The sequence below is a fragment of the Sus scrofa genome, chromosome 10 (assembly GCF_000003025.6).
Source record: "Sus scrofa isolate TJ Tabasco breed Duroc chromosome 10, Sscrofa11.1, whole genome shotgun sequence".
Classification (NCBI taxonomy): Eukaryota; Metazoa; Chordata; class Mammalia; order Artiodactyla; family Suidae; genus Sus; species Sus scrofa.
Genome location: NC_010452.4, coordinates 55,793,472 through 55,820,623, shown reverse-complemented (window position 1 = coordinate 55,820,623; position 27,152 = coordinate 55,793,472). Strand labels below are relative to the sequence as shown.

Genomic DNA, 27,152 nt, shown 5'->3' with positions numbered 1-27,152 from the left:
TAAGCATTAGATCTTTAATATTATATATTCTGACAATTTCTAGAATCTATTAACATCAAGGACAAAGTGCAATTTCAAACTAAGAGTGCTATACTTACAGTCTCTAACAAAACTTGCTCATTCATAGCTCTGAAAAACAAACCAAAAATATCTATATAACACACTACAATTTTACATTTATATTTTATTATGTAATATCCTTATATATTTTCTTTGTAAAAAACTTAGTATAAGATTATTATAAGTAAGATTTTTTTTTTGTCTTTTTGCTTTTCTAGGGCCACTCCTACGGCATATGGAGGTTCCCGGCTAGGGGTCGAATTGGAGCTGTAGCCGCCAGTATGCCAGAGCCACAGCAACTCTGGATCTAAGCCATGTCTGCAACCTCCACCACAGCTTATGGCAATGCCAGATCCTTATCATACTGAGCAAGGTCAGGGACCGAACCTGCAACCTTATGGTTCCTAGTTGGATTCGTTAACCCCTGCGCCACAACGGGAACTCCAAGTAAGATTTTTTGCATTCCAAAAAATTCAGTGCTCTCCCTAGAGATATTATTAGATTGCTATGTATCTTTCCAGAACTTGTTCCGTGGATTTACATAACATTTTATATACCTAATCAATTCTATAATTTTTGTTAGTAGGCTGGATGTTTGTTCTGATTTCTTTTTTACATAAATGAAAGCATTGTATATGTTGTTCTCAACTCATTTTTCCCTTAAACACAGTTTTTGATATTTATATTGGTAAACTTATACCACTTGTTTTAAATACAACTTCTTATTCCATAGCAGGATTTGACAAACTTTTTCTATAAAGAGTCAGATGGTAAACATCTTAGACTTTACAGACCAGATGATCTCAGTTCCTATCACACAACTCCTCAAAAGCAGCAATAGATGATGGGTAAACCAATGGGTATGGCTATGTTGTAATAAAACTCCATTTACAAAAACAAGCTGCAGGCCAGATCTGACTCATGGACTGAAGTTTGCTGATGACTGCATAGTATGGATGATTTTTTGACTAATGTGTTTTTTATTCATTATAATTAAAATTTTTAAAAATTTCAAGATATGATTAACATACCATAAAATTCACTCATTTAAAACATGCAATTCAGTGGGTTTTATTTTGTCTTTTTTTTTTTTTTGTCTTTTCTAGGGCCACACCTGTGGCACATGGAGGTTCCAAGGCTAGTGGTCTAATCGAGCTACATTCACTGGCCTATACCACAGCCACAGCAATGTCAGATCTGAGCCATATCTGTGATCTACACCATAGCTCATAGCAATGCCAGATCCTTAACCCACTGAGCAAGGCCAGGGATCGAACCTCCAACTTATGGTTCCTAGTTGGATTCATTAACCACTGAGTCATGACAGGAACTGAGTCATGACAGGAACGCCTCAGTGGCTTTTAATATATTCACTAAGTTGAGCAACTATTATCATTATCTAACTTTAGCAACTTTTAATTAGCCCGAGAAGATCCTCCATATCCATTAACAGTCACTCACCATTTCTCCCAATATTGCCTCAGCCCTGGCAGCCACTAGTCTACTTTTTGTCTCTATAGCTTGGCTTATTCTGAATATTTCATATAAACAGAATTGCACAATATGTGCTCTTTTGAGACTGTTTTTTTTTACACTTAGCATGTTTGTAGCATGTATCAGTACTTTGTTCCTTTTTATTGCCAAATAATATTCCATTGTATGGATGTACTCATTTTATTTATCCATTCATCAGTTTATGGACATTTGGGTTGTTTCTACTTTTTGGCTACTATGAATATCCGTGTACAAGTTTTCGAGAGGACATATGCTTTAATTTCTCTCAGGTATAAACATAGGAACAGAATTTCTGGGTCATATATTAACTCCATATTTAACACTTTGAGCAAATGACAGACTAGGTTCCACAGCAGATGTACCACTTAAATTTCCATCACCAATGTATGAGGGTCCAGATTTCAGAGAAAAATAATCTGAAAAGATATTTTCTCACACAAGATATGCAGACTGGTGACTTAAAACAAGAACTTACTCTCTCAGAGTTTCAGAGACTATAAATCTAATATTATGGTGCTGGTAGAGCCTGTTTCCTCTGAAACCAAAGAGGAGAATCCTTCTTTGCCTCTTGCAACTTCTACTAGTCCCTAGCATTCTTGGACTGTGGCAGCGTAACTCCAATCTCTGCCTCCACGACTGTCTTCCCTCTGTGTGTATTTGCCTCCTCCTTATTGTAAGAGAGCAGTCATATAGCATTAAGGACCTGCCCCACTTCACTATGACCTCATCTTAAATAATTACATCTACAATGACCTTATATCCAAATAAATTCATTCAGAGATACTAAGGGTTAGAGCTTCAACATACATTTTTTAGGAGGAGGGGGACATAATTCAACCCACTAGTATACCAAAATATAATTCATTTTTCTTTATTAATTTTATACACTGAAACTTTGAAAAATTAATTTATTTCTTCTAATAGTTTTCAGTGGATCCCTTAGGATTGTTAAAAGATAGTAAGGTCATGACATCTAAAAAAAAAGAGGTAGTACTTTTATTTCCTTTTCTTCGCTAGAATCTCTACTACAATGATGAACAGAAAGGGTAAAAATGTCCTGTTTTGTCCCTGATCTTAGAATGTATTAAGGTTTTTCACCATTAAGAATGATATCAGTTATGGATTATTGTACACAGTCTTTATTAGATTAAGGAAGTTCCTTTTATTCCTAGTTGGTGGAGTATTTTTATCATAAAAGAGTATCAGGAGTTCCCATTGTGGCACAATGGGACTGTCAGCATTTCTGCAGCAGTGGTACTCAGGTTTGATTCCTGGATGACACAGTAGGTTAGGGATCTGGCATTGCCACAGCTGTGGTGTTAAGTCGCAATAGCAGCTTAGATCCAATCCATGGCCGGGGAACTCCATATGCCATGGGGCGGGGGGAGCAATAAAATAGTGTCAGATTTTGTCAAATGCTTTTACTTTGTCTAGTAAGATAATCATGTGGGGTTTTTTTCCTTATTCAATCAGTATTGTGTATTACATTTACTGATATTTGCATTTTAAGCTAACTTTGCAATTTTTTTTTTTTTTTTTTTGGTCTTTTTAGGGCCCAACCACAGTGTATGGAAGTTCCAGGCTAGGGGTCAAATCAGAGCTGTAGCTGCTAGCCTACACCACAGCCACAGCAATGCCAGATCCAAGCCGCATCTACAATCTACACCACAGTTCATGGCAACGCCAGATCATTAACCCACTGAGCCAAGGCCAGGAATTGAACCTGCATCCTCATGGATACTAGTTGGGTTCATTACCACTGAGCCACAGTGTGAACTCCTCTTTTTCTCTTCTGATTGCTGTGGCTAGGACTTGCGATACTATGTTGAACAAAAGTAGTCAGACTGGGTATCCTTGTCTTGTTCCAGATTTTAGCAGGAAGGCTTTCAGTATTATATTGGCTGTGGATTTGTCATAAATGGTTTTTATTATGTTGAGATATGTCCCCTCTATCCACTTTGGTAAGAGTTTTTATCATGAATGGATATTGAATTTTCTCAAATGCTTTTTCTGCATCTATTGAGATGATCATGTGATTTAAGACTTTTGTTAATGTGGTCTATTACACTAATTGATTTTCATATGTTGAATCATTCTTGTGAACTTGGGATACTGTATGAACTTTTTTGTGTGTTGCTGGATTCAGAAAAATGGAAAAAAGATGGTCTCTTTAGCACATGGTACTGAGAAAATTGGATAGCTGCATGAAATCAATGAAATTGGAACATACTCTCAAATCATGCACAAAAATAAACTCAAAATAGCTTAAGGACTTATAAGACATGACACCCTAAAACTCCTAGAAGAGAACATAGGCAAAATGTTCTCTGACATAAATCTTAGAAATGTTTTCTTAGATCAGTCACCCAAGGCAATAGAAATAAAACCAAAATAAAAAAATGGGACCTAATCAAATTACAAGCTTCTGCACAGCAAAGGAAACAATAAAAAAAAAAAGAAAAAAAGACCTACAAAATGGGAGAAAATATTTATAAACTATGCAGTTGACAAGGGCTTAATCTCCAAAATATACAAATGACTCAACAACAAAAACCAAACAACTCAATGGAAAAATTGACAGAACACCTAAATAGACATTTCCCAAAGAAGACACACAGAGCACATGATCAATATCACTAATTATTAGAAAAATGCAATCAAAACTACAATAAAATATTACCTGACACCAGTCAGAAGAACCATCATTAATAAGTCTACAAATAACAAATGCTGGAGAGGGTGCAGAGAAAAGAGCCCTCCTACGCTGTGGGTGGAAATGTTAAGTTAGTACAACCACTATGGAGAACAGGATGGAGGTTCCTTAGAAAACTAAAAAGTACCATATGATTCAGCAGTCCCACTCCTGGCATATATCCAGAAAAAACTTCCACTGAAAAAGATACATGCACCCCAATGTTCACAGCAGCACCATTCACAATAGCCAAGACATGGAAACAATCTAAATGTCCACTGACAGATGAATAGATAAAAAAGATGTGGTACATACATACAATGGAATACTACTGAGCCAGCAAAAGAATAATGCCATTTGCAGCAACAGCAACATGGATGCAACTAGAGATTATCATACAAAGTGCAGTCACTCAGAAAGAGAAAGACAAATACCATATGATAACACTTATATATGTGGAATCTAAATTATGGCACAAATGAACCTATCTACAAACAGAAACAAACTCATAGACATAGAGAACTGACTTGTGGTTGCCAAAGGTGGGAGGGAGTGAGATGGCCTGGGAGTTTGGGGTTAGTAGAGGCAAAATGTTACATTGAGAAGGGATAAATAACGAGGTCCTACTGTATAGCCCAGGGAATTATATAGCCAATTTCCTGGGATAAACCATGACAGAAAAGAATTTAAAAAAAAGAATAAATATATATGTGTGTGTATAACTGAGTTGCTTTGTCATACAGGAGAAACTGACACAACATTGTAAGTCAACTACACTTTAACAAAAAAAGAAGTGGAGCTGCCTCACGGCTCAGCAGGTTAAGAATCCAGCATTGTCCCTGCTGTGTCTCTGCTTATAGCTGTGCTGCAGATTCGATCACTGGCCCAGGAACTTCTGCGTGCTGCAGGTACAGCCAAACAAAAAAACAGGGAAAGAGTGAAGCAGATGACCATTACCACTGAAGAAAACAACAGGCAGCTGAGAGAGAGTGAAAACGTTTTACCCACATGGACAATATAAGAGAGTTAGGGTTACAAAGTGTATTTCTTTACAGAGTGCCGTCTGGTGCCTTGATCCCTATTCAAGTTCTTAAGGGAGGAGTGGATATTAATGACCTTATCTCAAGCATAGAGAGATTCACTTTAAAGTGAATACTCTGAAAACTGGTTTATGTTAAATGCAGTTATGGAGAAGGAAAGCAGTAACAGTCAAGTAAGACATTTTCCCTTTCCCCTTCCTTCCCTAAAATATGTGGAACTGAAACTACATCTAGTTAGTAAGAAAGGAGGCAATAAAAAAAGAAAAGTCAACCAAATCCACCAGCAGGCTCCAGCTGTGATACTCATTCCCCTCAGAACCTGGCAACCACCATTCCACTTTCTGTTCCCATGAATTTGAATACTCTAGATGCCTTACATAAGTGAAATCATGCAATTCTTTATTTTTGTGACTGGCTTATTTTACTAAGCATTAATGTCCTCAAGACTCATCCATGTTAGGAGTTCCCATTGTGGCTCAGTGGTTAACGAAACCGACTAGGAACCAGGAGGTTGCGGGTTCAATACCTGGCCTTGCTCAGTAGGTTAAGGATCTGGTGTTACCATGAGCTGTGGTGTAGGTTGCAGATGCGGCTCAGATCCCGCATTGCTGTGGCTCTAGCATAGGCTGGCAGCTACAGCTCTGATTAGACCCCTGGCCTGGGAACCTCCATGTGCTGCGGGAGCAGCCCTAGAACAGGCAAAAAAAAAAAAAAAAAAAAAAAAAAAGAGATTCACCCATGTTGCATCTTGTGTCAGAATTCCTTTCCCTTTTTAGGATATAATATTCTATTGTATGTATATACCCATTTTCTGTATCCATTCATCCATCACTGGACACTTAGCTTGCATTCACCTCTTTGCTATTATGAACAATGCTATAGTAAACATAGCTGAACAACTATCTCTTCAAGACCCTGACTTCAATTTTGGGGGGTTTATACCAGAAATGGGATTGCTGGATCATATCTTTTGAGAAAGTGACATAATATTTTCTATTGTGGTTATACAATTTTACATCTTGTATGATTATAATTTTGTATTTTAAAATTATACATATAATAAAAATTAAGAACACTAAATTTTTTGACATTGGTTTTCTCTTCATCTTTATGTTTCCAATTTATCTGAAATAAATGTACTTCATTTTTATAATTAAGAAAATAAGTTATTTCAAAAGCTTACCTCTCTAACTTATTTTCCTGGTTTTCAAATATTTTCAACAAGGCATTCAATAGATTACTCATTGTGGTAGTTTCTATTGTTTAAAAAAAAAAGGAAAACATTTAAAAGGTATCACAATGACAGAAATTATGTCTGTATGCTGATACAACTCACTGCTATATGTGAGAACGAGACAAAGGAGAGACAGCAGAAACGTGCAACATGTATCAAGCGGGTCAAATAAATCAAGCCTATCAAGAAATCAAACAAACCAGAGACCTTTAGAAGAAAGAGTCAAATTCAGGATTTCTTATAAGAGGGAGTAATTAAAAATGCTCACATAACAAGTGATGTGGTTTAATAAACAATATTTTAAAATTAATCTGATAATAGCATAGGACAATTTTGAATTATGCCCTGTATACAGTAAAGGATAACAAAGAATATCAACTATTGTTCCTGTCACAATCTAAAAATGCAATTCTCCAGAAGGAGAAGAGCCCTTTCTATGGACTGAATATTTGTGCTCCTCCAAATTGATACGTTAAAACCCTCACCTCCAATATGATGGTATTCGGAGATGGGGTCTTTGAAAAGTAATTCATTCGTGAGAAAGGAGACACAGAAGAGAGCTTGCTTGCTTTCTCCCTGCTCTCTCTCCACCATTTGAGGCACAGCAAAAAGGTGGCCACGTACAAACCAGGAAGAAGGCTCTGACTAGGACTTGACCATGCTGGGACCCTAATTTGAACTTCTCAGCCTCCAGAGGAATAAATTTTCCTAGTTTAATCTACTCAGTCTATGGCAATTTGTTATGGTGGCCTTTAAAACAGGCTAAACAGCCTTTAAACAGCCTCTAAAACTACAACACTACTAGTTTAGAAATTTCAACTCAGTGGTATAAAATGCATAGATGGGAATATTATTTTTCCATTGCTAGATGCAACAGCCTATGGAATCATCCAACTGCTCTTCCTCAAGTTCTCATTATGAATAATTTTAAAACATAAGAAAAGAGAACTGTCCTAGTGAAGATTCTTTCCTGAGCAGAGTACCCCTAGTTAACAAATAGTTAAAAATTCCTTTTCAAGTAGCCAAAATGTGAAGGAGAGATCTAGCTGCTTGTGTGGAGGGTGGAGGACCTCTTTTCTCTATTACAAAGTCCTCAGTATTTTATTAATAAAAAAGTATTAATGGGAGTTCCCACTGTGGCTCACTGGTTTAAGGACCAACGTAGTCTCCATGAGGATGCGGTTGGATTCCTGGCCTTGCTCAGTCAGTTAAGGATCTGGGGTTGTTGCAGCTCCAGTGTAGGTCACAGATGTAGCTCAGATCTGGTGTTGCACAGGCCTCATTTACAGCCCTGATTCGATCCCTAGTCTGGGAACTCCATAAGCCATAGGTGTGGCCGTAAAGGAAAAAAATATTAATGAGGAATGATATTAGTTATCAATGAACAGTTTCTTTCCCTTGGGAAGACATCTAAGAGACAGTCAGCATCCAGGATGCATGTTACATACAATGGGATAAAAATATCCATAAAGTGCTTTTATCTTGCTTTATCATTTTAAATGTAAGGAAAATGTTTCTAAGTAGTTCATATAAAATTTTCTTATTATTTTTAAAAGCTACAGAGCATTCCATTGCTATGAATATACTGTTAAGTACTTAGCCAGAACTAAAAATGCATGTTGTTACTATGCTTTTACTCTTATAAACATGCTAACAGTAGTATTATCTGTGGATATGGAAATACAGAGATTATCTATATGAACATCAATAGAAGAATAGCTAAATTATGATGTAAGCATAAAAAAGAATATTATACGGCGGAGTTCCCGTTGTGGCGCAGTGGTTAACGAATCCGACTAGGAACCATGAGGTTGCGGGTTTGATCCCTGGCCTTGCTCAGTGGGTTAACGAGCCGCATTGCCGTGAGCCATGGTGTAGGTCGCAGATGCGGCTCGGATCCTGTGTTGCTGTGGCTCTGGCGTAGGCCGGCGGCTACAGCTCCGATTTGACCCCTAGCCTGGGAACCTCCATGTGCCACGGGAGCAGCCCTAGAAAAGGCAAAAAGACAAAAAAAAAAAAAAAAAAAAGAAAGAATATTATATGGCAATTTAACCTCTTATACATTCACGCCAGTATCTCTGTTGAGGCAAATTCCTAAAAATAGAGTTGTTGAATGTTTCTAACAACTTGCCATTTTTTTTTTTTCGTCTTTTTGCTATTTCTTGGGCCGCTCCTGCGGCAATGGAGGTTCCCAGGCTAGGGGTCGAATCAGAGCTGCAGCCACCGGCCTACGCCAGAGCCACAGCAACACGGGATCTGAGCCGCGTCTGCGACCTACATCGCAGCTCATGGCAACACGGATCGTTAACCCACTGAGCAAGGGCAGGGACCGAACCTGCAACCTCATGGTTCCTAGTCGGATTCGTTAACCACTGCGCCAGGACGGGAACTCCACAACTTGCCATTTTTGATAGAAAATATCATAGTAAGTGCTATATAGCACCATATATATATATATATGAAAAATTTGCGTTTAAACCAACAAAGTATGACAGAGTTCTTTTTTTCAAGTCACCAATACTAGTTTTTGTCAATACATCTTGAAGTAAAATACTCTTTCTCTTTATTTTAATTTTCATTTCCCTGATCTAGTTAGGTCAATCATCATTTAAGTTGTTTCTGGACATTTTTATTTCTTCTTCTGTAAAATACTTATTCATATCCTGCCTGTTTTTCTCCTGAGTTTCCTTTTTATTGCTCATTCTTAAGCACCAATTAATACTAGCATATACTGTGTAACACAATTAAAAGTCTATTAATTTTTACTTCCTGATATTTTCAGAATTTTTACACCTAGCTAAATCTATTGTTTTTTGTTTTAGTTTCATTCTTTAGAAGTCCCAACATACATAATCCCCTTAATATTCTTTTGTATTTTATAATCATGAACTATTGTACTTAGCAAAGAATACATAAAAACATATTTATAGTTTGATGAATAATTACAAAGCAAACATCCACACAACCACCACTTAAGGTCTACAATTAGGCACCTGGAACTGACAATATATCCCAGAAGCTCTCTATGTGGACAGCCCCATTCAAAACTCTTTCCTTCACCCTATAGGTACCTACGATCCTATTGTTTTTTTTCTCATCTTTATATCTTTTCTACCTGTGTTAGTTCCTTAATAAACAGAGTTAAGTTTTACTGGCTTTTATTATAAATTAAAATACCCCGTATATTTAGGACTTCATTTAGTTAACAGTATGCTTATAAGATTAAAGGTGTTATTGGTAGCCAGATTTCAAATATTTTCATTATGATATGCTTTTCACTGTATGAATGGACCACAACATATTTATCCATTCTACTTTTCACAGATATTTGACATCCTCAATTTGGGGCCTATTACAAACAAAACTGATACAAAATTTTTGTACATGTATCCAAAGGATACAGGCAAGAGTCTAAGGACATGGTATTACCATGATTGTGGAGTAGGAGACCCTAGCTTCCATCCCCCAACAAAGATCAACAATTAAACTGCTGTCTATGAATAAAAACAGCTCTGGGACAGCTCTGGAGTCCATTTTAAAAACTTCAGCAACACTCTAGAACAAAAAATCTGGGAATAACTGCACAAAAACGGAAGGAAGAACAGCTTCATTTTGCCTGCATCACTCCATCTCCCAAGCCAGCACTGCTCAGTGCTAAGAGGGAACTCCCCAGTTAGAATGAGTTCACCTCACTAGTGAAATGAAGAGGGGGTGCCAGCTTATCCAGCCTTTCTTTGTGAGCCACAAAAATTTTACCCCACCTAGAGATAGGCAAAGCTGAGACACACAGTGATAGCTAGAACAAGGAAGAAAAGTGGGGCTACCAACATCAGCCATGGAGCATGAGTCACCGCATTTCCAATGACTGGCTCCATTGAGAAACCCAGCAGCTTTTACCACTGAATAAACCAGTATTTATAGCATAGCCACTACAGACCCCCTGCAGATTTCATCAGCTTTAACCTCACAGGTATTCCCTTTGGCTAATGCCAGCTGCCTGAATTCCACCCAACTCCTTGACCTAACCACTAGCATCACTGGAACACAGGAACCATACTAGCAGCCAGCCCAAGCCTCTGTATCTAAGTGAATACAAGATGTCAGCGTAGACATCTGTGGCTCACACCCACCATCATGTTCTTAAACAGAACTAGCACCTTCAGCTGTATACCTGCTTGCTCCCAGCCCAGCTGGTCACCAACTTCTACGGCCATATGCACACACATATGAAGACTGTGCAGCTATGGAGAGCTCAAAAACATCCAGATCCCCACAGCTGTTTGTATACCCAGGTCAGGCCCTATCTCTTGTCACTGGCTTGCGCCACTGCACTCATCTGCAGCTAGCCCCTTCCAACTGTGCACCTGCACATCACTGGCCTGTCACCAGTCTCCACTGCTGTATGCCTGTAATGATACCCAAATGCCACAGTGGTGCACTCTGACAGCCCCAGTTGGTCCCAGCCCTTGCTGCCTGTCCTAGCCCCCACCACAATGTGTGTGTTTATAACTGGCCACTGCCACTACATGGACTTGGAACTGGCTCTCACAGGCAAGTATATGGCCACTACTTAGCTCTGGCCACTACCACTGCTTGCCCTGGCCCCTTGCTACTACACCTGGAGATAATACTGAGGACCCCAACAGCCTTTGCAGCCTCTGAAGACCCCTGTAGCATATCCCAAGGACCATGAAGTTGTCAGTGCCATGGAATACAATGGCCTGAGCCAGTGAGTCACAGGACCCACACTCAGTTCTATCTCATGTCCCTAACACTTGGCACCCCCACAAGGCTACATCTGGGGTCAGGGCATACTTGGGCACCTTTCCCCCACTGAGGTTCTACAGTTGAAGATTCTTCCTTACTGACACCTTTTCATAAAGTTTGGAAGAGATGACTATTTCATCAAATGTACAGGTGCCTATATAAGCAAGGACACAGGAGTTCCCTTTGTGGCTCAGCAGAGGATGTGGGTTCAATCCCTGGCCTTGCTCAGTGGGTTAGGATCTGGCATTGCCGTGACCTGTGGTGTATGTTGCAGACTCGGCTCAGATCCCATGTTGGGGTGGCTGTGGTGTAGGCCGGCAGCTGTAGCTCCAATTTGACCCCTAGCCTGGAAACTTCCATATGCCATGAGTGTGCTCCCCCCCCCCCAAAAAAAAGTATTGCCAGAGGGTCTGGCTTCTAATGATCCTTATTCTAAACACCTAATGAAATCTTGCTCTTTAGGACACTGGCTGCTCTTGGCACACTCTCAGGTACTGGGAGCTATTAAAAACAAACTAGTCAGCTTAGATAATCACAAAGGTCTGAGAAACAACCACGATCTGGAGCAGGGCTAAATAATAAAGCCAATCTTTCAAAGTAGGAGAGGTGGCTGTTTTATCTAATGCATAGAAACCAACACTGTTTAGTCAAGCAAAATTAAGAAAGAATGAAGTATGTTCCAGATGAATGAACAAGATAAAAATCTCAGAATGGAAAAAAAAAAAAACTTAATAAAATAGAGATAAGCAATTCATCTGGCAAACAGCTCAAAGTAACAGTTGTAAAGATGCTCATTGGGAGAAGAATGGAGGAACATAGTAAGAATTTCAAGTAAGAGATACAAAAATTATAAAGTTTGAAGCAGTAGTCACGGAGCCGAAAAATAAGTGAACTGATAAACACACGAGTCATCTGGTAACAGACTATATGAAACAACAGAAAGGATCAGTAATCTCAAAGACAGTGCAGAGGAATTCACCCAATCAAAGCAACAAAAAAGGAAAAAAGAATCAAAAAAAGTGAAGATAGGTTAAGGGACTTATAGGATAATATCAAGTACACTAACAGTTACATAACTGGAGTCCTAGATGGAGAAGAGAGATAGAAAAGAGCCAAAAAGTTTTTGAAGAAATAATCAGTAAAAACTTCCCTAACCTGGGGATGAGGACCTGGGAGGTTGGGGGACAGATGTTCAGAACCAGGATCCTCGTACAATTCCAAATACGATGATCCCAAAGAAATCTACGGCAAAATACATTATAAATAAAATATCAAAGGTTAAAGACATGGAGAGAATCCTAGAATCAACAAGAGAAAAACAATTTGTTATATAAAAAAAAGAAACCCCACAAAAGAGCCAGTAGATTTTTCAGCAGAAATGCTTCAGGTCAAAGAGGTGGCATAAGACATCCAAAGCACTGAAAGAAAAAATGTCCAACCAAGAATGTCTACCCAGAAAAGTTAACAATCAGAATCAAAGGAGATAAAGAGGTTTTTTTTCAGACAAACAAAAGCTAAAGAAGTTGACTGATAACTAAACTAGACTTTCAAGAAATCTTAAAGGTACTTCTTTAAGCTAAAAATGAAGGGTGATAATTAGCAACAAGAAAACATGTGAAAGTATAAATTTCACTGGTAAAAGAAAACACATAGTAAAGACAGTGTTTGAATCACTTATAAAGTTATTGTGAAGGTTAAAAAACAAAAGTAGTGTCAACAATTGCAACCACAAAAATTAAGGGATGCATAAGATAAAAAGATGTAAAATAAAAGATTCAAAAACTTGAAAAGGGAGTTCCCGTCATGGCTCAGTGGTTAAAGAATCCAACTAGGAGCCATGAGGTTGTGGGTTCAATCCCTGCCTTGCTCAGTGGGTTAAGGATCTGGCATTTCCGTGAGCTGTGGTGCAGGTTGCAGACTCAGCTTGGACCCTGTGTTGCTGTGGCTGTGGCATAGGCCAGCAGCTGTAGCTCCAATTAGACCCCTAGCCTGGGAACCTCCATATGCCGCAGGTGTGGCCCTAGAAAAGACAAAAAGACAAAAAGACAAAAAAAAAAAAAAAAAAAAAACTTAAAAAGTAAGGAGTGTAAATATGTAGAGTTACAGAATGCATTCAAACTTAAGTTGTTATAAACTTAAACTGTTATACATATAAGTTATTACATGAAAGCCTCGTGGTAATCACCAAGCAAAAACTTATGAGATACACAAAAAATAAGGAGAAATAAATCTAAGCATACAACTAAAGAAAGTTATCCAATGACCAAGGAAGAGAGCAAGAGCTGAAGTAAGGGACAGAGGAAAAACAAAAGGTCTGAAAAATAATTAACAAAATGGCAATAAGTATGTACCTATCAATAACTGATTTAAATGTTAATGGACTAAATTCTTCAATCAAAGGCATAGAGGATTGATTTTTTTTAAAAAAAGACCCATCTATATGCTACCTACAAAAGACTCACTTCAGATATACAGACACAGACTAAAGGTGAAAGGATGGAAAAAAATATTCCATGAAAATGAAAAGCAAAAGAAAGCTAGATTAATTTTATTAGACAAATAGTCTGAAAAAAAGACTGTAACAAGAGGTAAAGAAAGTCATTACGTAATGATAAAGAGGTCAATACAACAAGAGAATATAACATATTTTTGCAATCAATACAGAAGCACTAAATATATAAAACAAATATTAACAGACATTAAGGGAGAAATAGACAAAACTAATAATAGCAATGGTACTAAAACTCCATTTAACAACAACTGACAGATCATTCACACAGGAAACTAATAGGGAAACAGTGGCTTTAAATGTTGGCAATAATAACAACATTATACCAGCTGTGCTTAGCAAATATATAAAGAACAATTCATCCTAAGGCAAGATTTTGTAATCTTCTCGGGTATACCTAGAAAATTCTCCAGGAATAATATATTAGTCCATAAAACAAGACTTAACAGATTTAAGAAGACTGAGATCATATAAAGTATCTTTTCAGACCACAATGGTACAAAACTAGAAATCAATTACAAGGAGAAAACTGGAAAATTCATAAATGTGGAGATTAAATACATGTTACTGGGCAGGTAATGGGTCAAGGAAGAAATCAAAAGTTAAATTAAGTGAAATTAAAAAAAACAGTGAAATTAAAAACAAGTACCCTGAGACAGATTAAAGTAAAAACAAAACATACCAAAACTTATTGAATGTCACAAAAGCAGGTCTAAGAGAGATGTTTATAGCAATAACTATCTATTTAAAAAAATGAGAAAAATATCAAAGAATATAACTGTACATATATCAAGGAAATGTTAAAAAAGGAATAAACTAATCCAAAAATAGTAGAGGGAAAGAAGTAAAAATCAGAACAGAAATGAAATAGACACTAAAAAAATTAGAAAACCAATGAAAGCAAAAGCTAATTCTCTGAAAAAATAAACGAATTGACAAATCTTTATCTAGACTCGCTAAGAAAAAAAGAGGGAGAACTCAAATAAATAAAGTGAGAAATGAAAGAGATATTGTGACTGATACCACAGAAACTAAAGTATCATAACAGACTACCATGAAAAATTGTATGCCAAAAAAATGGACATCTTAGAAAATAAATTCCTATAAACATACAAACTTCCAAGGCAGAATCATGAAAATAGAAAGTCTAAACAGACTGATTACTATTAAAAGAATGAATCAATAATTAAAAACCTTTCAACAAACAAAATTCCAGGATGAGGTGGCTTGACTGGTGAATTCTACCAAACATTCAAAGAAAAATCAATACCAACACTTTGCAAACTCATTCCCCAAAAAAGCAGGAAACACTTTTAAACTCTTTTTTTTTTTTTTTTTTTTTTTTGTCTTTTTGCCATTTCTTGAGCCGCTCCCACGGCATATGGAGTTTCCCAGGCCAGGAGTCCAATCAGAGCTGTAGCTGTCAGCCTACACCAGAGCCACAGCAACGCTGGATCCGAGCCGCGTCTGCGACCTACACCACAGTTCACAGCAATGCCAGATCGTTAACCCACTGAGCAAGGGCAGGGATCGAACCCACAACCTCATGGTTCCTAGCCGGATTCGTTAACCACTGAGCCACGATGGGAACTCCATTAAACTCATTTTATAAGGACAGCTTTATCCTGATAGCAAAACCAGACAGAGACACCGAAGAAAAGAAAATTATGAGCTAATATTCCTGATGAATATAGATGTAAAAATCCTCAACAAAATACTAGCAAGCCAAATTGAACAGAATATTAAAAGTATCATACACCATGATCAACTGGGATTTATTCCAGGGATACAAGGATGGCTCAACAACAACCAATCACTGTGATACAGCACAATAAAAAAGATGAAGGATAAAAATCATATGGTGATCTCAATAGATGCAGAAAAAGCATTTGATGAAATTAAACATCCATTTATGATGTAAACTCTCAACAAACTGGATATAGAGGGAATATACTCCAAAATAATAAAGGCCATATATGACAAGCCTAGCTAACTTAATACTTAATAGTAAAATCTGAAAGCTTTTCCCCTACAGTCAGGAACAAAAAGATGGACGCCTACTCTTGACACTTTTACTTCCGTTGTACTGGAAGTTCTAGCCAGAGAAATTAGGTAAGAAAAAGAAATTAAAGCATTCAAAATGGGAAAAAAAGAAGTAAAACAGTCACTATTTGCACATGATATGCTACTATATATAGAAAACTCTAAAGACTCCACAAAAGAATTGTTAGAACTAGTAAAGATGGTTACGTTTCAGGGTACAAAATCAGTATACAAAATCTGTTGCACTTCTATATGCTAATAACGATCAACAAAATAAGAAAAAAAAGCCCATATACAGTTGCATCAAAAAGAATAAAATACCTAGGAATAAATTTATCCAAGGAGGTAAAAACCTGTACACTGAAAACTACAAGACATTGGTGAAAGAAGTGGAAGAAGACACAAAATAGATAGTCCACACTCATGAATTAGAAGAATTAATGCTGTTAAAATATCCCTACTACTCCAAAGAATCCACAGACTCAACACAAATCCTATTAGAATACCAATGGCTTTTTTTAAAACAGATATAGAACAAAAAATCCTATAATTTGTACAGGAGCACAAAAGAACCCAAATAGCCAAAGCAATCTTGCGATAGAAGAATAAAGCTGGAGGTATCATGCTGCATGATATCAAACTACATTACGAAGTTACAGTAATTAGAGCAGCATAGTACTGTCATTAAAAACAGACACACAGATGAACTAAGCAGAATGGAGAGCCCAGAATTAAACTCACTCATATATGGTCAATTAATTTATGACAGAGGAGCCAAGGATAAAATGAAAGGTATAGTCTTTCAGAAAACAGAATAGGAACATACAAAACAATAAAACTGGACCCTATCTTACTCTATACACAAAAAATAAAACAGATTAAAGAGTTAAATTTAAGATCTGAAACCATAAAACTTGTAGAAGAAAACACAGGTGGTAAGCACCTCAGCATTATTCTTGGCAATGATCCTTTGGATTGACACCAAAAGCAAAGGCAGGAGTTCCCGTCGTGGCGCAGTGGTTAACGAATCCGACTAGGAACCATGAGGTTGCGGGTTGGGTCCCTGCCCTTGCTCAGTGGGTTAAGGATCCGGTGTTGCCGTGAGCTGTGGTGTAGGTTGCAGATGCGGCCCGGAACCCACGTTGCTGTGGCTCTGGCGTAGGCCGTGGCTACAGCTCCGATTCAACCCCTAGCCTGGGAACCTCCATATGCTGCGGGAGCGGCCCAAGAAATAGCAAAAAGACAAAAAAATAAAAATAAAATAAAAAAAATAATGCTCTTAAAAGCAAAGGCAACAAAAGCCAAAATAAACAAATGAGACTACATCAAAAAAGCTTCTGCACAGCAAAGCAAACCACCTACAAAATGGGAGAAAATTTTGCAAATCACAAATCTGATAAAGGGTTATTACCCAAAATAAAGAATTCATACAATTCAATAGTCAAAAAACCCCAAGTAATCTGATTTAAAATAAACAGAACATATGAATATATATTTTTCTAAAAAAAATACAGACAGCCAACATGTAAATAAAAAGATGCTCAACAACGCTTATCATCAAGAAAATGCAAATCCAATCCAAAATGAGATACTACCACAAATGGCTATCATCAAAAAGATAAAAGTTCTTGTAAAGATGTGGAAAAAAAGGAAACCCTTGTAGACTTTAGTGGGAATGTAAATTGTTGCAAAATTTAAACTATGGAAAACAACATAGAGGTTCCTCAAAAATTTTAAAACAGAACTACCATATGATATAACAATTCCACCTCTGGATATATATTCAAAGGGAATGAACAGGATATCAATGAGATATGTCTGCACTCCCATGTTTATTGAAGCATTATTCACAACAGTCAATATATTTTTAAAAAACCTACATGTCCACTAAGGGATGAAAGGATAAAGACAACATGGTGTATATGTGTGTGTGGTGTAATATTAGTCAGTCACGAAAAAGCGGGAAATGCTGCCAGTTGTGACAACATGGATGGAACCTGAGGGCATTATGCTAAGTAAGTAAGTCAGAAACAGAAAAACAAATACTGCTATCACTTACATGTGATCTATAAGAAAGATGAACTCATAGAAACAGAACAGAATGGTAGTTACTAAGGACTTGAGGTTGGGTAATGGGATATATAGGTCAAAGAGTACAAACTTCTGGTTAGAAAATGAGTAAGTTCCTAGGGATCAAAAACATGTTATTATAGTCAACAATTTTGTGCTATGTACTTGGAAGTTGCTAAGAGAACAGATCTTAATATTTCTTATCAAAAAGAAGAAATAGTAAGTCTATAATGTGATGTTTTAGTTAACATGATGATAATCATTTTGTAATATATAAATACTTAAAATTAACATCTTACATAATGTTATGTCAATTATATCTCAGTAACATTAGAGAAAACATAAAATGTTCAATCAAATCCTCAAAAGGCAGGTAAAGAGCAGAGGACAAAAGCTGAATAGAAGAACAACAGCAACAAATAGAAAACACTTACACTATAATAGACATTAATCCAATTATAAAAATTCAGTTTGAGCATCAATGGTCTAAACGCAACAATTTAAAGTCAGATATTGTCAGAGTGGATCAAAAAATGAGACCTACTATGTAATGCATACAACTTTAAATATTAACGTAATAAATTATAGTGAGATAATGCTAACATTAATCAAAATAAAGCAGAACTACATTAAATCTGAGCAGAGCAGACTTTGAAACAAAAAAGTTACTAAGAATAAACAGGAGCATTTAATGCTAAATGAGTCAGTTCTGCAATGATACATAATAATCCTCATGTGCATGTGCCTAACAACAGAGTCAAAATAAGAGGAAAACTGATAAACTGCAAGGAGATATAGATGAATCCACTATTGAAACTGGAGACTTTGACACGCTTCTATCAGAAGTGGACAGATCTAGCAGGCAGAAAATTACTAAGGATTTAGTGAACTCAAAAAACACCATCATTCAACTGGATAAAATAGACCTCTACAGATTACTTCATGCAACAAGAGCAGAATATACATCATTCTGAATCTCACATGGTACATACTCCAAAAAAGACCATATTCTGGGGGAAAATATCCTTAATAAATTTAAAAAACAGACATCATATAATGTCTGCCTTCAGACCTCAAAACAAATTATGTCAGTAATAGAAAGATATCTTGAAAATCACAATACATTTTAGAGATTAAATAACACTCCCAAATAGCACATGTGACAAAGAAGCCTCAGAGAAACTAAAATACATTTTGAACTAAAAAAATGTAACATTAAATTTTATGAAATGCAATGCAATGAAAGGGAAATTTATAGCAATGAATGACTATTCATCACAAAATAAAGATCTTAAATCAATAATCTAAGCTTACACCTTAACAGGCTGGAAAAGACCTAATTAAATCCAAAGTAAACAGAAGAAAAGAAATAATAAAAATTGGAGCAATGAAAAAACAGTAAATCACTGCAGAAAATTAATTAAACCAAAAGCTGATTCTTTGAAAAAAAAAATCAAGAAAATGAGTTAGTCTCTAGGCAACTAAGAAAAAAGGACACAAATAACTAACATCAGTAATGAAAGAGATCCAGCAGATCCCATGGACATAAAAAGTAATAAAAATGCTATAAAAATTATGCCAACAAATTTGACAATTTACATGAAATAACCAATACCTTGAAAGACACAATCTACTAAAACTCATACAATAAGAAATATTCTGAACAGAATATATATATTTTATCTTACAGAAACTGGATCAATAATGATACCTTCCAAAAGAGAAAGCACCAGGACAGATGATTGCACTGGCAAATCCTACCAAACCTATACGGAAAATTACACCGATTATCTGCAATCTATTCCAGATGATAGAAACAGAGGAAACACTTCCTAACCCATTTTATAAGACTAGCGTTACTTTAATACTAAAACCAAAAGCATTAGCGAATAAGGATAACTACATACCAGAATCTCTCATGAACAAGACGTAAAAATCCTCAACAAAATTTAGCAAATCCAATCTAACAAGGTATGGGAAAAATTATATGCCCAACCAAGTGAGATTTATCCCAACTATGTAAGGCTGGGTCAACATTTGAAAATCAGCTAATATAATCTGTCATATCTATAGTCCAAAGTGGAAATTTATGATCATTTTAAAAGATGCAGAAAAAGAATTTGACAAAAATCTAATACTCATACACAACAAAAATTCTTTGAAACTAGAAATAGAAATAAACATCCTCAACTTAATAGAAAAATCAAACAAAAAACATACAGCTAACACCATACTTAATGATAACAAACAATGATTTCCCCCAGGTCAGTAACAAGACAAGCATGTTCTCTCTTACCTCTCCTATTCACCAACATACTAGAAGTCCTAGCCTAATGCAATAATACAAGAAAAGAAAAGAAAAAGTATAAAGATTGAGAAGAAAGGAGTAAATATATCTTTTTTCACTGCTGGCATGACTGGCTACATAGAAAATTCCAAAGAATCACCAAAAATCTCCTGGAACAAGTAAATGATCATAGAAAGATTACAGAATACAAGAGTAATGTACAGAAGTAAACTGCAATGCTTTTCTATATACTAGCAACAAGTAGGGAAAAAAAGGAGTTCTTGCTATGGCACAGTGGCTCAGGTTACTGCAGAGGTGCAGGTTCAATCCCAGCCCAGTGCGTGGGTTAAAGGATCCAGCACTGCCACAACTGCAATATGTGTAGATCACAGCTGCATCAGACTTAGTCCCTATCCAAGAACTTCCATATACCAAGGGAGTGGCCATAAATTTTTTTTTTAAAAAGTAGAATTTGAAGTTATAAACACACTGTTTACAGAAGTACCGAAATCTCAATACTGAGATATTAATCTAAATAAATATGTATAAGCTTTACATAAGGAAAAGTATAACTATCTGATGAAAAAAAACAAAGAAGATACACATAAATGGAGAGATACTCCAGTTCATGGATAGGAAGACTCATTACTGTTAAGATATAAGTTTTCACCAACTTATCTGTAGATTCAATGCAGTTCCAATCAAAAACTCAGCAAGCAATTATGTGGGTAACAACAAACTTATTCTAAATTTTATGTGAAAAGTCAATAGATCTAAAGAGGCCAATACTATACTGAAGAACAAAGTAGGAAGGCTGACACTATCCAAATTCAAGACTCACTATAAAGCTGCAGTAATCAAGACAGTCTGGTATGAGCAAAGAAGAGACAAATAGGTCAATGGAACAGAACAGAGATCCCAGAAACACAACCACACAAATATAGTCAACTGACTTTTAGCAAAGCAACAATGGTGGAAGGTTAGTCTCTCTAACAAATGGTACTGGAAAAACTGTATATTCACATGCAAAAAAAAAATTAGACACATCTTAACTTCACAGAAATTAATTCAAAATGGATCATAGATTTAAATATAATAGGCAAAAGTATGAAATTTCAGGAGTTCACTGGTAGCTCTCAGCAGGTTAAGGATATGGCTCTGTCACAGCTGTGGCTCAGGTGGCTGCTCTGGCACAGATTTGATCTATGGCCCAGGAACTTCCAAATGCCAGGGGTGTGGAGTATGAAATTTCTAGGAATAACATAGGAAAAACAATCTAGGTTACATGGGTTTGAAGATGATTTTAGGCACAACACCAAAAGCACAATCCATGAAAGAAAAAACTGGTAAATTCAACTTTATTAAAATTTAAAACTCCTGCTCTGAAAAGACGCTGTTAAGAGAATGAAAATATAAACCACAGACTAAGAAAAAGATCTTTGAAAAACTCATATCTGATGAAGAACTTGTGTCCAAAGTATACAAAGAACACTGAAAACTCAACAGTAAGAAAGCAAATGACCTCATTAAAAAATGAGTTAAAGATCTGAACAAGTGCCTCACCAAAGAAGATAGATGGTAGATAAACAAACGAAAGGATGCCCGACATCATATGTCATTAGAGAATCACAAATTAAAACATGATAAAATAAAATTTAATTAAAAAAACAAGATAATGCAAAACACCTTTAAAATGGCTAAAAACAAAAAATTCGGACAACATCATAGGCTGAAAAAATGTAGAACTCCAGAAATTCTCATGCTTATTGCTAGCAGAAATGCAAAATGATACAGTCCCTGTACAAGACAGTTTGGCAGTTTCCTAAAAACTAAACATAATTTTACTATATGATCCAGCAATTGCACTACTCAGTATCTACCCAAATGAGTAGAGAGACTTCCATCTGTATAACCTTTGTCTATTTATAGCAGCTTTATTCATAATGGCAAAACCTTAGAAGCAAAACCAAGATATCATGAGGATACAGGTTCAATCCCTGGCCTTGCTCAGTGGGTTAAGGACCCCATGTTGCTGTGGCTATGGTGTAGGGCATCAGCTGCAGCTCTGATTCGACGCCTAGCCTGGGAACTCCCATATGCTGCAGGTGCAGTGCAAAAAGAAAAAAAAAAAAACTGGTACATCTATACAATAGTTATTCAACCATAAATATAAGGAATTCCTTGGTGGCTCAGCGGGTTAAGGATCTGGCGTGTTTTCACTGCTGTGACTCAGGTTTGATGAGGTTTGATCCCACATGCTGGGGGGGGGGGCATAGCCAAAAAATAAAAATAAAAACAAAAATAAATGAACTATAAGAGTTCATGGTTGCCTTGCAGTTGCAGATCCAGTTGACACTGGTGTGACTAGGGTTCAATTCCTGGCCCAGGAACTTCTGCATATTGCAGATATGGCCAAATAAATTTTTAAAAGTAAAATAAATGAGCTATAAAACCATAAAAAGACATGGAGGAATCGTAAATGCATATGCTAAGTAAAGAAGGATGCATGATTTCAAATACATGATATTTTGAAAAGATAATATTCTAGAGACAACCGGGGTTCTGGTGGATGGGGGCGATAAGGATATGTGGAACATGAGATTTTCAGGGCAGTAAAACTACTCTGTGTGATACTTTAATGCTGGATACATGATGTGCATTTGTCACAACCCACAGAACTGTATGATACAAAGATTGAACCCTATGTAAACTATGGACTTCAATTAATGTACTGTACTGGTTTATCAGTGTTAAACAATGTTCAGCAGTAATGCAAAGTTTAATTATAGACTAGGGAGGAGAATGACTATATGGAAACTCTCTGTACTTTCATCTCAATTTTTCTATTAACCTAAAACTGCTCTTAAAAATAAAGTTCATTAATTATGAAATGAAGTAACATCGAAATTAAATAATAGTCTAAAAAAGAAAAAACTGAATGGAATTCAAAGCTAGCTCTTGTCTTATTAAGATGTAGAATCTACAGAATTTAGAGAATGAAAATGAGTACTTTTAAGAGAAAAAAAGAGTATACGAGTGAAAAAGCAACGAGAAAGTGTAGACATAAACCAGGGGAGCCCAGGGACTGAGCTGCCGCGGGAAAAGACACTTAAGAATTTGTAAGAGGGTTTCCCTACATTGTGCAAAGTAACCCTGTCCTCTGCTTCCCTTAAAAATTATGAGAAAGAGGAGTTCCCGTCGTGGCGCAGTGGTTAACGAATCTGACTAGGAACCATGAGGTTGCGGGTTGGGTCCCTGCCCTTGCTCAGTGGGTTAACGATCCGGCGTTGCCGTGAGCTGTGGTGTAGGTTGCAGACACGGCTCGGATCCCGCGTTGCTGTGGCTCTGGCGTAGGCCGGTGGCTACAGCTCCGATTGGACCCTAGCCTGGGAACCTCCATATGCCGCCGGAGCGGCCCAAGAAATAGCAACAACAACAACAAAAAGACAAAAAAAAAAAAAAAAAAAAAGAATTTAAAAAAATTATGAGAAAGAGTTCCCATCATGGCTCAGTGGTTAACAAACCCCACTAGTATACATGAGGCCATGGGTTTGATCCCTGGCCTTGCTCAAGGGGTTAAGGATCTGGTGTCGGTGTAGGTCACGGATGTGGTTCGGATCTGGTTTTTCTGTGGCTGTGGCATAGGCCAGCAGTAGAGCTCCAATTCGACCCCTAGTCTGGGAACCTCCATGTGCCACAGGTGTGGTCCTAAAAAGACGAAAGACAAAAAACAAAATTATGCGAAAATTTCGGAGTTCCCATCATGGCAAAGTGGAAGCGAATCCAACTAGGAACCATGATATTGAGGGTTCAACTCCTGGCCCCGCTCAGTGGTTTAAGGATCCGGCATTGCTGTGAGCTGTGATATAGGTCACAGATGCGGTTCAGGTCTGGCATTGCTGTGGCTGTGGTGTAGGCTGGCAGCTACAGCTCCATTAGACCCCTAGCCTGGGAACCTCCATGTGCCACGGGTGCAGCCCTAAAAGGATGAAAGAAAAGAAAAAAAAAAAAGAAAGTTTCTACTATTATATTTTATTTTATTATTTAGAATTTGGTTTGAGGTTTGGAAGACATGTTCCACTGGCCTATAAATGAGCACACAGGCTTCAGTTTTTGTCTGTGATGGCACATCAGGGACTAGAATTATCCTTTCATTTTAAACCAATTAAAAACTGAACAAAATACCATATGATTATCACTTATATCTGGAATCTAATATAGGCATAAATAAACCTTTCCATAGAAAAGAAAGTCATGGATATGGAGAACAGACTTGTGTTTGCCAAGGGGGATGGGGAGAGAGCGGGATGATTTGAAACTTGAGGTCAAGAGATGCAGGCTATTGCCTTTAGAGTGGATTAGCAGTGAGATCCTGCTGTGTAGCACTGGGAACTATGTCTAGTCACTTATGATGGAGCATGATAATGTGAGAAAATAGAATGTACACATGTATGTGTAACTGGGTCACCATGCTGTATGGTAGAAAATTGACAGAACACTGTAAACCAGGTATAATGGAAAAAAAATCATCATATAAAAAATGAACAAAATATATGAAACAGTAATATTCAGACACTAGAAAACAGAAAGCGCAGGGCAGTAATCCCAGACAGAAAGAAAACATCATAGCTCTATGATGACCTTGGCTCACTGCTGGGAGTTTCCAGGCCACAGAATAAGGAAGAGAAACCCAGACAAAATTTACTGGTCTCCCTGAGTTCAGAGAAAAGTTTCGAGTTTGGGAAGACCAAAGCAGCTAGGATTCACAGGGCACAGTATTAGACAGGAGATAACTGCATAGATTGAAGGAGAGAGAGCTCTGCAGATATGCAGAGATTTCCCCTTGATGCACAGAGAGGCTGTTACTACCTATTCCACCTAGCCAGTCAGGGCTGCCTCAGATCAGAAGTTTCTATAGATCTTGGGAGTGCTGTGGAATGTACAGCTGTCCTTTGTTTAACTACGGCAACGTTAGGGTTTACAGTAGAAGATGAAAGGGGGTAGAATTCCCATCAACATTTTCCAATCAAATCTTATTTTCTACTTCTAAAACTGTATTCCACAGCATACCTTAGGTGACTGTTTCAAAATTCTCTCCAGTATTAAGGCATAAGCAAGGTAATTTCTCCATTCTGTTGACAGGTAGTCAAAAGTTTGAATTCTAGAAATTTGCATTCTAGCAGCTCTTAATATTCATGAACTGATAGGTATTCAGATGCAGTCAAAGCATTAGTGTATATGAGATGATCTATAATTCATAGTAACAAAATCTAGAAATATTTCTTAATTATCACTGCTCCAACCTCAAAGAACTACCACCTCTGCAACATTTTTGTAGCATATTCTAATCACAATTAAATATACTCTATTCCAAGTGATAAGATGGTACTCTTAAAAAATGAGTCTACGAATTCCCACTATGGCCCAACAGGATAGGTAGGGTTTCTGGAGCAACGGGACATGGGTTCACAACTGTGACTAAGATCTGATCCCTGGCCCAAATTTCATATGCCACAGGGAAGTGAAAAAACAAAAAAAAAGCTATTTTTGGTAGTAATTAGGTTACCAGGAATTTCAACATTTGCTTGATAGCCAGCCCAACTGTACGGCTCCAAACTCCAGGGAGTTTATGTTGTAATTTAATAATTATTAAATTATATAAAATTATAGAAATAATACACTCAACAGAGGTTATTAATACGTGATGCTTAATAAGTAGAAACTTACGTGGCTCAGTTGCAAAAACATCTGAATTTCTTCAGTTGAGTGTGTTGTTATGAATTCTGAAATAATATTGAATTTGTCATGTTTCAAATATCAATTATGTATAAATTTAAATTTCATAGTTTTTATTTTAATAAATCATTCAAGAGAAAAGAAAATTCTAAAAAAACCAGTAGAACTGCCAACACTGTAGGTACTCCCAAATATCTAACAGGAATAACATCTAAAAGAATATGCATAACAACTGAGTGATGTGAATTCATCATTTTCTCAACAAAACTTGTCTTTCCTCATATAGTCTCCTAGTTAATTTTAATCATCTAATCTCACTTCCTTTATATCTAATCACCAGGTTTTGCCAATTTTATCAAGTAAATATTTCTCAAATCTGACTTTTTTCCTCCTGTTTGTGTTCTAATATAGGCACTTCCCACACGTTTAAGATACAGCAATAACTTCCCTTTCCTATTCCCAATCTCCAAATCTAGCTTCTCAATGCACCTGGTCAGAGTAATCTCTCTCAAATAAAATGCAACATGTCACTTCCCTATAAAAAACTTCAATGATTCCTTATTATACATGGGGGGAAAGGAAGCATTCCTTAGCACAGTATCTAATCCCTCTGCCTAGGCTCTCTCCTACCCTATTCCTACCTATTACTTCACACTTTAATACCATTCCGGTGGCAATGCCCTCTTCATGCTGTTCCTCATCTGTATCCTCTTCTTAAAATACCAAATATCTCCCTTTCTCACTTCACAAGGTTGCATAAAACCTTAAAAACTCCTTCAGGCTGAACAAACTGGTTCTTTTCTGTGGACTCACTGCAAAATACACATACCTTTATCATGCATTAAATAATATTAAAATAATACATAATATGCTTGTATCATTACTACATAGTAGTGGATATAAGCATATTAGCATGGGTTGATTTTATGAGGGTAACAACCAAGTTTTATTCATTCTGTACACTCAGAATCTGGAATATAATAAGAACTTTAATTGAAAATATCAAACTCACCACTGAATATCTTTATCACTGCATAATTTTTATGGCTATAAAATTTTAAACTTTAATACTCAAAATGTCAATGTATCTAGGAAACTCTATAAAAGTTAAAATGTATAAAATATTATCACCTTCAATTTTCTGCTGTATAGTTTCATAAGTTTGCACTTCTGGTGGAATTTGAATAACCCTGTTAAAA

General features: G+C 36.7%; 1 protein-coding gene across 1 annotated transcript in view; it reads right to left on the bottom strand.

The window, feature by feature from the left end:
• The window catches only part of CCDC7 (coiled-coil domain containing 7), a 341,366-nt gene that overhangs the window by 231,834 nt on the left and 82,380 nt on the right, over nt 1–27,152 (bottom strand). Inside the window, 5 exon segments of the mRNA XM_021064965.1 lie at nt 99–129; nt 6,491–6,563; nt 25,945–25,971; nt 25,974–26,000; nt 27,085–27,123. Of these exon segments, the coding sequence (XP_020920624.1) occupies nt 99–129; nt 6,491–6,563; nt 25,945–25,971; nt 25,974–26,000; nt 27,085–27,123 (197 nt within the window).